We start from the raw sequence: 16,866 nt of genomic DNA, 5'->3' as shown, positions 1-16,866 counted from the left end.
TGTAATCATAAAGTTGGAAGCATGCCATTGTCCAAAATGTCTTGGCATACTGGAGCATAAAGAATTCCCTTCTCTAAAACTAATGGGCCAAGACCACCCCTTGAAAAACAATCTGATCGCATTATACCTTCTCCGCCAAACTTTGCAGTTGGCAAAATGCAGTCAGGCTGGTCATATTCTCTTGGAAATTCACCAACCACAGACTCACCAGTAAGGCTGTCAGAGAAACATGATTCATCACTTCACAGAACAGTTTCCACTGCTCCAGAGTCTAGTGGTGTCATGCTTTATACCATTCCATCTAACACTAGGAAATTTGCTTGGTAGGGCTTGCATGCAGCTGCTTGGCCATGGAAGCCCATACTATGTAGCTCCTAGGGCACAGTTATTGTGCTGATGTTAATGCCAGAGGAGGTTTGGACCTCTGGAGTTATTGAGTCAGCAGAGCATTGGTGACTTAAATAAACTGTGTGCCTCAGCACTTGGTAACCCTGCTCTGTAATCTTACGTGGTCTGCTACTTCGTGGCTGAGTTGTTGTGCTTCCAGACAGAAACAGAGCATTCTGCCCTGACTAGAGAACAAAGTAAAATATAAAACCTAACTCTTAATCCAGTCATTAAAAAAGAAATGTAGTCATTTGTGGAATATATAATCTATGTGCCCAAGGTGATGTATATAAACTAGTGCACATAAAAGGAATGGTCTTACCAGATGCTGAAGGTACTGTCTAGGAAAAGTGACTGTTCACTAGTCCAGGGTGGGTTAAGGTAGGATTGGCCAAACTGTCCCTAGTAATCTCTACTTGCTCTCACTTCCTCTTGTTGTCCACATAAGCGCAGTACCCATCCTGATAAGAGAAGGCCCTCTGGAAGGTCCCTACCAGCTAACTAAGAGGCCCTAGAAACTATTCTAATAGGTGTCCCTCCACTGCACAGATCAATACACCGTGTAGCTACACCGTGGAGCCTACCTGGAGCATACCTGGCTCATATGACCATCAATACTACTAGTCCATTGGGTGTGATGTTTCTAAGGTCCCCTGATGAGATTGGACACAACAGCATGATTGAAATGCATTGGATATTGGTTACGCCTTTCGGCAACCTGTTTACCCATGTGATGAGTACAAACAGGATTGGCATTAGGACCATTTCTATGGCATCTTAGTTAGCTGGTTGGGACCTTCCAGAGGGGTCGATCTATTATAATATATATAATATAATACAAAATGATAGGAGATTTTTAATGTAATATACAGTATAATGTACTGTGATAACTTCCTACCTACACATTACCATATGTGCAGCAACTAATTGTTAGCCCTTAGGCCAAAACAGCTTCTGTAACAGGAACAGCACATACAATAACAAAAACCAAAAACACCCTGCTGCCTGTTAAAACAACCGCTTTCAATCTGACCTTTGATGAAACCTTTAGGCTACTTTCACACTAGCGTTCGGGGCTCCGCTTGTAAGCTCCGTTTGAAGGGGCTCACAAGCGGCCCCGAACGCATCCGTCCAGCCCTAATGCATTCTGAGTGGACGCGGATCCGCTCAGAATGCATCAGTCTGGCAGCGTTCAGCCTCCGCTCCGCTCAGCAGGCGGACACCTGAACGCTGCTTGCAGCGTTCGGGTGTCCGCCTGGCCGTGCGGAGGCAAGCGGATCCGTCCAGACTTACAATGTAAGTCAATGGGGACGGATCCGTTTGAAGTTGACACAATATGGCTCAATTTTCAAACTGATCCGTCCCCCATTGACTTTCAATGTAAAGTCTGGACGGATCCGTAGAGCCCCAATGCATTCTGAGTGGATGTGGATCCGCTCAGAATGCATCAGTCTGGCACCGTTTGTCCTCCGCTCAGCAGGCGGACACCCGAACGCAGCGTTCGGGTGTCCGCCTGGCCGTGCGGAGGCAAAGGATCCGTCCAGACTTACAATGTAAGTCAATGGGGACGGATCCGTTTGAATTTGACACTATATGGCTCAATTTTCAAACGGATCCGTCCCCCATTGACTTTCAATGTAAAGTCTGGACGGATCCGTCTGAAGCTACTTTCAGACTTAGAATTTTTTCTACAATATAATGCAGACGGATCCGTTCTGAACGGATCCAAAATCTGCATTATATGAGCGGATCCATCTGGGCAGACCCCAGACGGATCCGCTCTGAACGGTAGTGTGAAAGTAGCCTAAATTCTCATTTTCACCAGTAGAAATAGTAGAACCGGACGCTTGACTTTGTCTGAAAGTGAAATTTATAGCAATTGAGAGGTAAAAGGCTAGAAAATTATGAGATTGATAAATGGAAATACCAGCATAAATTAAACAAAAACTAAAACCAGAAATTAATATTGCAATTTTACTGAAGAAATAAATGCATGGTGAATTACCACAATCATTCTGCTGCAATCTTAATGTTTCCTCATCAAAACTTTGCAACCAACAACAGAATAATGTACAGTACGTGAGTGGAGTTTTCAAAACCCAATCTACTAAAAAATTGATGCAGATTTCCAAATCATTAAAGGGGTAGTCTCTAGTGTTGGGCGAGAATGTTCGGCCGAACACTAGTTTGACCAAATACCGCGTGTGCTCGAGCGCAATGCTCGAGTCTCCTCTCCGAAAGTTTGTTGGCTACTACGCAGCCAATAAATGTGCAGATGAGTACTTCCATTCACTGTAATGCCATAGCCATGTTGGCTGCTGGCATTACAGTGATTGGCTGGCCGGAACGCGTCATCAGATGCTATATAGCACCCGATGACACGTGTTTGTCTCAGTATTAGGAGAGCCGGAGAACAGAAGGGAGAGATAGTGTAGGGAATGAAAAAGCAATATTTTTGTTTTTATACTTGTTATAGACCCAAAAGTCCTTTTAAGGACTATTGTGTGTGGCAGCAATATATATTTTTAGTGCAACCTGCACTAAATTGCTAAAACTTGTTAGAGACCCAAAAGTCCTTTTAAGAACTACAGTTATATCTGGCAGCAATATCTTTTTTTAGCGCAACTTGCGCTAAATAGCTTGCAATTGCTTGACCGCTGCAGACAGCGACATTATCTGCGCTACATCTCCTGTCTAACGTGTGCGCAGCCTAAAAATATCTGTGACATCCAGTGTACTTTTTCCATAGACGGTGTCCGCTGCGGACAGTTACATTACCGGTGCTACATCTCCTGTATAACGTTTGCGTATCCGAAATATCAGTGACATTCAGTCAAATTTTTTTGCTGCTGGTGGCAGCGACATTACCTGAGCTACATCTCCTGTATAACGTTAGCGTATCCGAAATATCAGTGACATTCATTCAGTGAATTTTTTTTTATTAGCCGGGGGTGACAGCGACATTACCGTACTTGCGATATACTTCCTGTTTAATGTGTGCGCATCCTAAAAATATCTGTGACATTCTGTGTACTTTATTTGCGCATACACTTATAAAACCTGCGCTACTGTACGTGTGACATACTTGCAAGAATATATACCATTTAATATGCGCAAGGCAAGCAGTAAGGGATGGCGAAGTGGCCGTGCTGCTGATGGTGCACGCAGAGGCCATGGCCCTGGGCGTGGTGAAACTGTGCCTGCTGCCAGAGCACAAGAAACACACTCATCCATGAAAACCTAGCTTCATGTCCCAGTTTGCAGGGCGGCGCAGGACACCACTCTCGAAGTCACACCAGTGCGACCAGGTGTTCGGTTGGATTGCAGCAGATAATGCTTCCAGTAGGTTAAGCACACTCTGTATTCCAGTCAACAGTCTGGTCAACAGAATCCTCACCCTGATACTCCTTTCACCCACCATGGAGAGTTTTGACAAACAAGTGATCCCCCACTCGGAAATTCCGAGGAGCTGTTTTTATCGCCATTCCTTAATTTAGGCCTCTCGCCAAGCCCGCTTGAAGAGGTACATGAGGAGTTTGAAGAGGGATATGAGGAGATCTTGTGCCCTGATTCCCAAACTCTGGAGCATCCACAGTCAGAAGAAGATGACGGTGGGGAACAGCAATTAGTGTTTCACGAGGTGGATGAAGATGATGATGATGATGATGAGACACAGTTGCCAATAAGTCAACTGCAATTAGTGTCTCAAGAGGTTCATAATGAGGATGTTAGATCAGCAAGTCAGGAGGATGACCAGAGTGAGGAAGTGGAAAAGGAGGTGCTGGACGATGAAGTCACTGACCCAACCTCGGAAGGTGGCAAGCCGAGCGAGGACGGCAGTACAGAGGGGGAGGGATCCGCAGCACCGCTACAGGCTGGAAGAGGCAGTGGGGTGGCAAAAGGGAGAAGGCGGGCCACACCAAGCAGGCCCGCAACTGTTCCCTGAAGCACCCCCTTGCGGCAAACTCCCTTGCCAAGGGGTAGGTGTTCCACAGTATGGCGCTTTTTTGAGGAAAGTGCGGACGATAAAAGAATTGTCATTTGCAACCTGTGCTGTACTAAAATGAGCAGGGGCGTGAACACTAGCAACCTCACCGCCACCAGCATGATCTGCCACATGGCATCAAAGCAACCTAATAGGTGGGCCGAACGCCTGGGTCCACAACCAGTGTCTGCGGTCCCACCACTGCCTCCTCTTCCCCTATGTTACGTGCTGGCCAATCCCCTGTCCAAGACGCAGGCCTGGAGGCCTCCCACCATGCACCTGGACCTTCGCAAGCACTATCAGCTAGTACATCCACTTCTGTGTCCCAGCACAGAATACAGATGTCTATACCCCAGGCCTTTGAACGAAAGTGCAAATACCCAGCCACAAACCCACAGGTCATAGCACTAAATGTGCACCTTTCCAAATTGCTGGCCCTGGAAATGTTGCCATTTAGGCTTGTGGACACTGAGGCTTTCCACAGCCAGATGCCTGTGTGCAGTCCCAGCCTTACACCAGCATGTGTCCCGTAACATCACCCGTGCCCTGACCTACGCAGTTATTGGGAAGGTCCACTTAACGACTGACACATGGACAAGTGCTTTTGGGCCAGGGACACTACATTTCCCTGATAGTACACTGGGTGACAGTTGTGGAGGCCGGAAACGAGTCATACCCTGGGATGGCACAGGTGCTACCGATGCCAAAAATTGCGGGCCCTACTTCCATCAGGTTTTCACCGCCGCCTACATTAGTGGCTGCAACCCCCCTTCTCCTCCTCCGCCTCCTCCTCCACTTCCACCTCTGAATTATCATCTTGCAGCACCAGTCAGACATCAGTCAGTAGCTGGAAGCAGTGTAGCACTGCAGTGGGGAAGCGGCAACATGCCGTGCTTAAACTGATCTGCTTACGTGACAAACAGCACACCGCTGCAGAGCTGTGGCAGGGGATAAGGGACCAGACTGAGCTGTGGTTCTCGCCACTCAACCTCGAACCATGCATGGTTGTGTCTGATAATGGATGTAACTTGGTGGTGGCTTTGGAGCTCGGCAAGCTCACACACATACCATGCCTAGTCCACATGTTCAACCTAGTGGTTCAACGGTTTCTCAAAACTTACCCCAATTTTCCTGAGCTACTGGTGAAAGTGCGAAGCATGTGTGCCCATTTCCATAAGTCATCGACAGCTACCGCCGGTCTGGCAACGCTTGCAATTGCCAGCTCACTGACTGTTGTGCAACATGAGAACACGCTGGAACTCCACATTCCACATGTTGGCCGGGCTTTGTGAGCAGCAGAGGGCAGTAGTGGAATACCAGCTGCAACATGGTCGTCGCCTTTCCAGTCAGCTTCCGCTTTTCCCAAGCGACGAGTGGGCATTGATGTCTGACCTCTGTGAGGTTTTATGCAACTTTGAGGAATCAACACAGATGGTGAGCGGCGATAACGCTATTATCAGCGTAACCATCCCACTTCTGTGTCTACTCAAACGCTCGCTGCTCACAATTAAGGAGGGCTCTTATCATGCGGAAGAGGGGGAAATGGGGGAAGACAGTACACAGGGTGATAGCCCGACCACCCTCAGTTCGTCTTCTCAGCGCAAATTGGATGATGAGGAGGAAGAGCAGGAGATGGTTGCCTCTGCTACAGAGGGTAGTACCCATGGAGGTTTTATTCCATCTGTTCAGCGTGGATGGGTAGAAGAGGAGGAAGAGGTTGAGGAGATTCAGAGTAATCTCCTGATGAGGACAGCAAATTCTTGTCTGTTGGGACTCTAGCACACATGGCTGACTTTTTGTTAGGCTCGCTTTCCCGTGACTCTCGCGTTGTACACATTTTGACCAACACCGATTACTGGTTGTTCACCCTTCTCGACCCCCGCTACAAAGAGAACTTCTCATCTCTGATTCCTGTGGTGGAGAGGATGAGCAAAATTGTGCAATACCAGAAGGTCCTCGTGGAAAAATTGCTTCTAAAAATTTCCAGCTGACAACGCTGGCTGCAGAGTACATAGTTCCTTGGCCAACTGAGGAGGGGAGACGAGGGGAACACACAGCAGTCCCAACAGAGGCAAGGCAACACTCTCCAAGGCCTGGGACAGTTTTATGACACCCCGCCATCACCCTCAACCTGATGCGCGGCCTAGTGTCATAAGGAGTGAAAAGTTTTGGAAGATGGTGAAGGAGTACGTAGCAGACCGTGTCAGCGTCCTAAGTGATCCCTGTGTGCCTTACAACTATTTGGTGTCAAATCTGGACACGTGGCATGAACTGGCGCGCTACGCCTTGGAGGAGCTGGCCTGCTCCGCCGCCAGCGTTTTGTCAGAGCATGTATTTAGTTCTGCTGGGGGCATAATAACTGACAAGCGCATCCGCCTGTCAACTGAAAATGCTAACCGGTTGACTCTTATAAAAATGAACAAGGCCTGGATTCCCCCTGACTTTTCTATTCCACCAGAGGAAAACGGCTGAACATAAAGGCACTCTAAATGTGGCTTTTATGGTGTATTGAATACACTGTATTCCCATGCAGCCCTTCCACTACTAAAAAGAGTATATGGTTCAATTTCCCTTTTCTCAACCTCCTCTCGCTCCAAATGTTTTAGAGGGTCAGCTCAGCAGCGGGCCCCCACCCATAATGTTTTAGAGGGTCACCAGCAGGCCCTCACCCATAATGTTTTTGAGGGTCACCAGCAGGCCCTGAACCATAATGTTTTAGAGGGTCAGCTTAGCAGCAGGCCCTGAACCATAATGTTTTAGAGCAGTGTTTCCCAACCAGTGTGCCTCCAGCTGTTGCAAAACTACAACTCCCAGCATGCCCGCACAGCCAAAGGCTCTCCGGGCATGCTGGGAGTTGTAGTTTTGCAACAGCTGGAGGCACACTGGTTGGGAAACACTGTTTTAGAGGATCACCTCAGCAGCAGGCCCTCACCCACAAAATGTTTTAGATGGTCAGCTCAGCTGCAGGCCCTTGCCCACAATTTTTTTAGATGGTCAGCTGGGAAGCAGGCCCTCTCCCGCACAATGTTTTAGATGGTCAGCTCGGCAGCAGGCCCTCGCCCACAAAATGTTTTAGATGGTCAGCTCGGCAGCAAGCCCTCACCCACAAAATTTTTTAGATGGTCAGCTCGGCAGCAAGCCCTCGCCCACAAAATGTATTAGATGGTCAGCTCGGCAGCAGTCACTTGCCCACAAAATTTATTAGATCATCAGCTCAGCAGCAGGCCCTCGCCCACAACATTTTTTAGATGGTCAGCTCGGCAGCAGGCACTCGCCCACAAAATCTATTAGTTGGTCAGCTCGGCAGCAGGCCCTCGCCCACAATTTTTTTTAGATGGTCAGCTTGGCAGCAGGCCCTCGCCCACAACATTTTTTAGATGGTCAGCTTGACGGCAGGCCCTCGTCCACGTATTTTTTTAGATGGTCAGCTCGGCAGCAGGCACTCGCCCACAAAATGTATTAGATTGTCAGCTCAGCAGCAGGCCCTCGCCCACAATATTTTTTAGATGGTCAGCTCGGCAGCAGGCACTCACCCACAAAATTTATTAAATGGTCAGCTCGGCAGCAGGCCCTCGCCCACAATTATTTTTAGATGGTCGCTCAGCAGCAGGCCCTTGCTCCTAATGTTTTTGAGGGTCACCAAAAGGCCATCAATCATAATTTTTCAAGGGTGTGTATGATGCCCTCTTTTATGTGTAATAAAGGGTGTTTTGGAGTGTCGGTTCCTTGTAATTGTTGGCAGCCCTTTCCCTTAGTGCATAGGCTTTATGAGTGTAAGAGTCCCACTACATGAACAATTGTACCACAATGTGGATGAGGCCCTTCTTTATGTGATATACAGGTTGTATCGGTGTGCCTCTTCCTTGTAATTTTTGGCAGCACTTGCACTTTATATACAAGTAAATATACAGGAAAGAATGTTGCCTAACAATTTTTCCTCTAAAATTGATTTTATCTTTGGTTTGGTGCATATTATTGTCAGTTTGTAAAAGTGGCGTACTACTCGCACAACATCGTTCCCAGCAGGGGCGTAGCTAGAAATGCATGGGCCCCATAGCAAAAATGCCCCCCCCCCAGCCCCCACATATCTATCGGGCAACTGCGGACAAAAGTAGGCATATTCTATGCAGTGTCGGCAATGTGCGGTCCGCAAATTACGGATCGCACATTACTGATGTCAGTGTTTTGGGAATCCACGGGCCCGTGGATCCGCAAAACACTTACGGACGTGTGAATGGGGCCTTACCATGCGTCTTCAGTTAGATGAGAGAGAAAAGTCTAAGTGCACTCAGACTTTTCTCTCTCATCTAACTTTTACAAGTCAGTCCCATCAGACTCCCAGTCCAGACTAGCCTGGTGCCTGCCACAGTAGTGCCTCTGCCACCACCAGACCACCAGCCCTGAGCCCGCCCACAGTGGAACTGGAACCATTTACTGCGAGTACAGCAACCTTCAATAAGGAGCAGAACTTAGGGTAGTTTCACACTTGCGGCAGGACGGATCCGACAGGCTGTTCAGCCTGTTGGATCCGTCCTGCCGCTATTTCGCCTTGCCGCCACTCCATCCCCATTGACTATAATGGGACCGGGGCAGAGCTCCGATGCAGCGCTGCAGTGCGCAGTGAAAGGCTGGCGGCCGAAAAGTACTGCAAGTCCGACTTTTTCGTCCGGTGGCCTCTCACCGCGCAGTGCTGTGCTGCGCAGGAGCTCCACCCCCATCCCCATTATAGTCAATGGGGACGGAGCAGCGGTCCAGCTAAATAGCGGCAGGACGGATCCGACAGGGTGAACAGCCTGCCGGATCCGTCCTGCCACAAGTGTAAAAGTACCTTTATGTCTGTCATATAAGAGTGTGCCCCCCAAAAGAAGGAAGGGGCGCCCTCCTTATCACTGCTGGCATCTCTTTTTAACTTCAGATCATCAGACTCTCACTTACTAATTACAGCACACACCCCTGTAGTGTCCACCATCAGACAGGGGAGGAAGAAAAGAAACCCCAGAAATAGTGTCAGTGTGCCCCCCAATGTGTTGGGGGGCACACTCTAGTTCTAGGGTTTCTTCCCTCCCCTGTCTGATGGTGGACACTACAGGCAGGGCGTGTGCTGTAATTAGTAATTAGTGAGAGTCTGATGATCTGAATTCTGAAGTTAAAAAGAGCTGCCTGCAGACCTGCAATGATAAGGAGGGCGCCCTTTGCTTCTCTTGGGCCCCAAGAGAATCCTGTGGACTTGGGGGCCCCACTCTGAGTCTGCAGGCAGCTCTTTTTAACTTAAAGCGAACCTTTCACCTCATTTTCACTTTATAAACTAGCAACAGTACCTTATAGATTATCTTCAGTGTGTTCTTATACATGTTAGTGCCGCTTTCCTGCGCTGTTTATTCTTGAAAAAATCGTCTTATAAAGTTCACATTTCCTGCTCCAACAGTCACGCAACAAGTCAAGGGGGTATCTCTTCCCTGACCTCTGGCTGTACCTCCCCTGCCCTAACCCCAACTCTATGCTCTGTAATTGACAGCCGGCTCAGACGCCGGGACCGCGCTTAGATTCCTGCGCATGCGCCGTCCTCCTCATTCGCCGCGCGATCCCGTCTTTCTTGCGGACACAAGCGCGATCCTGTAACAGAATCGCGCATGCGCTGGACGCGATGCCTGCCTGTCTGCTCTCCTGTCTGCTCTCCCTCCCGTGCGCGCGCTCCCCTATCTTCAGGCTCCAAGTGCCCCACGTGATCACTGTAGACTTGCCGCAGATGGCGAATGAGGAGGACGGCGCATGCGCAGGATTCACAAGCGCAGTCCCGGCGACTGAGCCGGCTATCAATTACAGAGCATAGAGGCGGGGTTAGGGAAGGGGAGGTACAGCCAGAGGTGATGGAAGGGATACCCCCTTGACTTGTTGCGTGACTGTTGGAGCATGAAATTTGAACTTTATAAGACGATTTTTTCAAGAATAAACAGCGCAGGAAAGCGGCACTAACATGTATAAGAACACACTGAAGATAATCTATAAGGTACTGTTGCTAGTTTATAAAGTGAAAATTAGGTGAAAGGTTCGCTTTAAGAATTTAGATTATCTCAGAAATCATAAGTTCAACTTCTCAATAATCTCACTTCCTTAAATTCAAATGAATCACACTTACTTTTACAGACACTGTAGTCACACAGACAGCAGGCACAGACTGGAGTGGCACGGCAGGACTGTCACTGGACTGGAGACTGGAGACCACTGACTCCACTGAGGACTGGACTGGAGTGACTGTGAGGTTCCTCTCTCTCACTCTGAGTCTGAGCTGCGCCTGCTCTGCTCTGCTCAGCCGCAGACTGGTTTCGGGCAGTCAGATAGATAGCGATAGCGCGAATCTGACTGGCGCCAGTGCGGCCGGCGGGACCACTCCCTCCCTAGTCCCTCCACAACAGGTACACCCCGGCCCGGCCCGGTCCCCTCCACAGCCTGAGTCCACCTCCGGCTCCTCCCTCTAGTTACTAGGAGGAAATCTTTGAACCAGAAACCCTCCCCTCTTCAGACCAGGGGGTGCCTGGGTTAATGCTCGGGTTCTCCCATTGACTTCCATTCTGCTCGGGTGCTCGGTAGAGCACCCAAGCATCCTGAGGTGTTCTACTCGAGCACCTGAGAACTTTGGTGCTCGACCATAACTAGTTGTCTCATCTCAGACAATGGGGGCATATTGCTAGGATATGCCCCCATTGTCTTATAGGTGCTGGTCCCACCGCCGGGACGGCAGCTATTTAGGGAATGGAGCCCCGCAAAGTGGTGGCTGGAGGACTCTGGTCTGGCCACCACCAAGCGCTCTCCCCATAGAAGTGAGTGGGAGCGCAGTGCGAAGGACCGGGCACTGCTCCCTTTCACTTCTATGGACTCAACAGAAAGCTGAGACAGTTTTTGGCGGCTCCGTAGAAAATGAATGGAAGGCGGCTGCGCATGCGCAGTGCGTCCTCCACCACTTTCAGGTCTCCATTCTTGACATAGGTGCAGGTCCCAGCGGTCAGACCGACACCTATCAGACAATGGGGACATATTCTAGCGATATGCCCACATTGTCTGAGCTGAGAATAACCCTTTAACAATCCTTTTATGCTGTGCAGATTCTGTGGATTGTCCTCACAGACTTCACCATTTACAATACAAAGGTTGGAAACCCTGCTGGCACACCCTAAAAAGTTAAAGTCAGGGTCTTATTGACCACAGAACCATTAGAAGATCACACATTTTCCCACCATGTTATAGGCTGGAACATGATCATCTAAAACTACTCTATATTGTGAAGACCACACCACACATATTCTTGGATCTTAGCTTCCTGAAGCCCTGAGAGTGTAACATGGTGGCATATTGGTGTTAACTGGACATGTACACATTTTTAGGCTTTAAACAGAGGCATGTTTAAATATCATGCAAGGTTATAATACAAATAGACAAAACAAACCCTTAACGAGGTTGTGCCACCATGAAATGTTATTTTAATATTATTCTGCATGAAAAAAAAACTTGCTATTTTTGTATTTTACTTTGTTGCAAAATGTTCCAGTTGTGAAATATTCTCCTTTGTTTATTAGAATGGCACCCCTAGTGTTTAATCTGTATAGTAATGTGCATGTCCACCTACTAAGGTGGTCACTTATGCTTAGCTCCTTCCTTCAACTGTCACCACTACAGGGAGAGAGCTGCAGCGGAAAGGACACATGCCTGAAATGCAATAGGGAGGTACTCCAGCTGAAAGGACACTCCCCCAGAGTTGCCAGACTGAATAGAATATAGCAGAGCAACTGGAGCAGTGAATGTGGAGATCTCTGGATCCATGTGAGGTACAGGGCTGGTTGTAGATTTGTTAGAAAGAGGTTGTCATGTACTATATGATGTCTGATCTTCATTTTTTACATCAGTCGTCGCATAACCCCTTTTAAGGGTGAAATAATGCTCAACAGATTTGATGGAGAAATTTATGTGAATGTTCCAATTTTCTGAATGGGAAAGGAGACCCTAATGAGAATATCATTGCAATTTTTTACAATATATACATATATACAGTACAGACCAAAAGTTTGGACACACCTTCTCATTCAAAGAGTTTTCTTTATTTTCATGACTATGAAGGCATCAAAACTATGAATTAACACATGTGGAATTATATACATAACAAACAAGTGTGAAACAACTGAAAATATGTCATATTCTAGGTTCTTCAAAGTAGCCACCTTTTGCTTTGATTAGTGCTTTGGACACTCTTGGCATTCTCTTGATGAGCTTCAAGAGGTAGTCCCCTGAAATGGTCTTCCAACAGTCTTGAAGGAGTTCCCAGAGATGCTTAGCACTTGTTGGCCCTTTTGCCTTCACTCTGCGGTCCAGCTCACCCCAAACCATCTCGTTGGGTTCAGGTCCGGTGACTGTGGAGGCCAGGTCATCTGGCGCAGCACCCCATCACTTTCCTTCATAGTCAAATAGCCCTTACTTTCAAAGTTTTCCCAATTTTTCGGCTGACTGACTGACCTTCATTTCTTAAAGTAATGATGGCCACTCGTTTTTCTTTACTTAGCTGCTTTTTTCTTGCCATAATACAAATTCTAGCAGTCTATTCAGTGAGACTATCAGCTGTGTATCCACCTGACTTCTCCTCAACGACACTGATGGTCCCAACCCCATTTATAAGGCAAGAAATCCCACTTATTAAACCTGACAGGGCACACCTGTGAAGTGAAAGCCATTTCAGGGGACTACCTCTTGAAGCTCATCAAGAGAATGCCAAGAGTGTGCAAAGCAGTAATCAAAGCAAAAGGTGGCTACTTTGAAGAACCTAGAATATTACATATTTTCAGTTGTTTCACACTTGTTTGTTATGTATATAATTCCACATTTGTTAATTCATAGTTTTGATGCCTTCAAATGCCTTCAGTATGAATCTACAATTTTCATAGTCATGAAAATAAAGAAAACTCTTTGAATGAGAAGGTGTGTCCAAACTTTTGGTCTGTACTGTGTATATATATATATATATATATATATATATATATATATATATATATATAAACCACTGATATAAATATCAGTTGTTTTCTAGTCACAGGTACAGTAGGGCAAGGATATAAGGAGCAGAGTGACAGAGGTTAGTTCTTCATTTTAACACAACCTTAGGTTGCCTGTAGCAATATTTTATCTATTGCTTTGCCAAACATAACAGTTGTATGGAAACCAGTGGAAAGATTATTTATTGTGCTCAGATGTGTACAAAATATTAGTTACTTTACGGGGGAATAACAGGAAACTGGCGAGAGTCCACTTCCTAAATTCAAGGAGCTTCTTAAATCTGCCTGTTCAGTACCTTGGACAGCACATGAACAGTTGACTATTCTAACATCTTAATCATGCAGCACTCTTTATGGCAGGCCTACTCCAGTAATTTAGTATGCTGTATAATTGGGTGATGATAGATATGGGGTAGAGCAATATGTATGATCTTCATATCTTTATCACATGCCTACTGTAATAATTTCAGATATAGATGGATTAAAAGATGGATAATAGATAGCTGACAAGTAGTTAGCCATTATGTACATACATACACATATCTACCTATTACCTATTTATCTGTCTATTATCTATCTATCTATCTCTATTATCTATCTCATATTTATCTATCTATACATCTATCCTCTATCTAGCTATTTATCTACAGTATTTATAAATCTATCTACCTATAATCTATCAATCTATCACTTCACAGTTGTGACTCCTTGTGCTACCACTTCATTTTCTCTGTTATCTATCTATCTATCTATCTATCTATCTATCTATCTATCTATCTATCTATCTATCTCATATCTATCTATTATCTATCTAATATCTATCTATATATTATCTATCTATCTATCATCTATGTATCTATCTATCTATCTATCTATCTATCTATCAATCTATCTACCACTTCACGGTTGCGTCTTCCTTTGCTACCTCTTCATTTTCTCTCTTCTTTCCTTCTTTTCATCCCATCGCTCTGCACATTGAAGGGCTCCTCCTCTTCCCTCCCCTCCCTTCTCACTCTCTCTCAGCCTACAGGCTCCATCTGATTCCTCTCACTTGGCTCCCTGGACCAGCAGCCATGGCTGATATGAAGACAGGCGTGTTTGCTAAAAACGTCCAGAAAAAGCTCAGCAGGGCTCAGGAAAAGGTAAGTGCTCACAAAGATACCTGGCCTGCCTAGTAACAGATGAGAAACCCTACTAGCCCCTGAGCTGAGCCTGCAGCATCCCCGGCATGTCAGTGGCATGCAGGCCCTGGTGTATGGCATGGGATCAGCCCTATCTGGATTCCTCAGTGGAGATGCAGGGTGGGAGAGGTGCCTTCTAAGCCTTTGATTGTTCCAGTTCCCAGCTTGCAGCCCTTCTGGTGTCAGTGTAGTGTCACGTTGAAGGGGGAGGGAGTGTCTGTGTGTGTAGCTCTCTGGGCACTCAAGGGTTACACGGAATGCAGCAGCAGGGGCTAGGGGAATATATTGCAAGACTGCACTAGTAGCAATGGTGGGAGGGGGTGCATGGTGCAGCCTCACAAGGTCGAGGTACTGCAAAACTGCATGGACAGGACTGCAAAGCCAGCAATGTCCCAGCATCCTTATTACTTGCTGCTAGCAGATATTTGAGGGGTGAATTCACGTATGATCAGTGATCTGCCGTAGGTTTCCTCTCTTGTGGTTGTCCCAATTCAGAGAATGTTGACTGCAGCATTTTTCAGTGGACTAGTTGACAGGTCCTGGCTGTGCCTATAGGTCCTGGCTGTGCCTATAGGTCCTGGCTGTGCCTATAGGTCCTGTGCTGTGCCTATAGGTCCTCGCTGTGCCTATAGGTCCTGTGCTGTGCCCCGATTAACCCTATGGAGCACCGGAAGGGTCATTGGGTGCATCACATCTGGCTTTTGCCACCTGGTGTGGCTCTGGATCACTGGACATATATGAACACATAGCTATTAATTTGACATATAGAAAAATAGTGATATAGTGATAGTGGGCATGTTCAACCACATGAACACTTGGAATATGACATACATTATTTATAGATAGATAGATATAGAGATAGATAGATATGACATAGATAGATAGATAGATAGATAGATAGATAGATAGATAGATATGACATAGATAGATAGATAGATAGATAGATAGATAGATAGATAGGACATAGATAGATATGAGATAGATAGATAGATAGATAGATAGATATGAGATAGATAGATAGATAGATAGATAGATATTAGATAGATAGATAGATAGATAGATAGATAGATAAGATGATAGATAGATAGATAGATAGATAGATAGATAATAGATAGATAGATATGAGATAGATAGATAGATAGATAGTATATAGATAGATAGATAGTATATAGATAGATATTAGATAGATATGAGATAGATAGATATAGAAGATAGATATGAGATAGATAGATATAGAAGATAGATATGAGATAGATAGATGATAGATAGATAGATAGATAGATAGATGATAGATAGATATAGAAGATAGATAGATAGATAGATGATAGATAGATAGATAGATACATAAATAGATAGATAGACAGGTAGACGATAGATATGACACAGATTTACATAGATAGATATTAGATAGATATGAGATGGATAGATCTATCTGTCATATATCTATTGATCTATATATTCATCCATTTGTATTAGGTATCTGTTGGTCTCATGTCTTTTAATTGCCAGCATATAATAGTGTACATTTTGCTTTATTATGCGATGAATAAATCATATCGGACAGAACGCCTCGTAGCGTATTTGTATACTGCGCCTTGTAAGTTCCTGACCTACCGTAGATATAAGGTAAGGAAGGCGCTGTACTATACATTGTAGCGTCTTGTGTCACTCCGGGCCTTTTGTTTTGGGCCTTTGAATTGTTGACTGGGAGGAAATTTAGGCCAAATGGCAGCACAATGGGCAAGTGCTGCTGTAGAAAGATTACATCTGTCATTGTGATTTGTTGAGGCAGATAAACAATCTGCTGTCACTTGTCCCCTCCCCCACACATGCACATGTTCAATGCAGTAAGAGGATTGTGTCCCTGTTAACCTTTTCACTGCTGGCAGTGCTGTCACTGATCAACTCCACGGAATCCAGTGTCAGCTCCAGTTTCAGGACTTCACGTGATTGGGGAAATTTGCCGTTTCATGTATAAGAGGAACCTTAAAGGGGTTGTCCACCTTTTATTTAGTGATGTCCTATCCTTAGGTTAGGCCATCAATAACTGATTCGTGGGGTCTGACACCTCACACCCCCTGCCGATCAGCTGTTCAGCAGTAGCCCCAGCTCCAAAGCTATTGCGGAACAGCTGATCAGTAGGGGGTGCAAGATGTAAGAGCCCACCGATCAGCTAGTGATGGCCTAACCTAAGGATAGGCCATACTAAATAAAAGGGAATATATTTTTTATGTTCTGCTACTTCCTGGAAATTTGTTAAACCTCATATATTCTATAG

General features: G+C 46.0%; 1 protein-coding gene across 1 annotated transcript in view; it reads left to right on the top strand.

The window, feature by feature from the left end:
- The first annotated feature begins 14,480 nt into the window (after positions 1–14,480).
- The window catches only part of AMPH (amphiphysin), a 316,380-nt gene continuing 313,994 nt past the window's right edge, over positions 14,481–16,866 (top strand). The window contains exon 1 of the mRNA XM_040433933.1: positions 14,481–14,549. Within this exon, the coding sequence (XP_040289867.1) occupies positions 14,481–14,549 (69 nt within the window). The remainder of the gene's footprint in view (positions 14,550–16,866) is intronic.

This window comes from Bufo bufo, chromosome 5 (genome assembly GCF_905171765.1).
Source record: "Bufo bufo chromosome 5, aBufBuf1.1, whole genome shotgun sequence".
Classification (NCBI taxonomy): Eukaryota; Metazoa; Chordata; class Amphibia; order Anura; family Bufonidae; genus Bufo; species Bufo bufo.
This window is presented reverse-complemented; position numbering and strand designations above follow the sequence as displayed.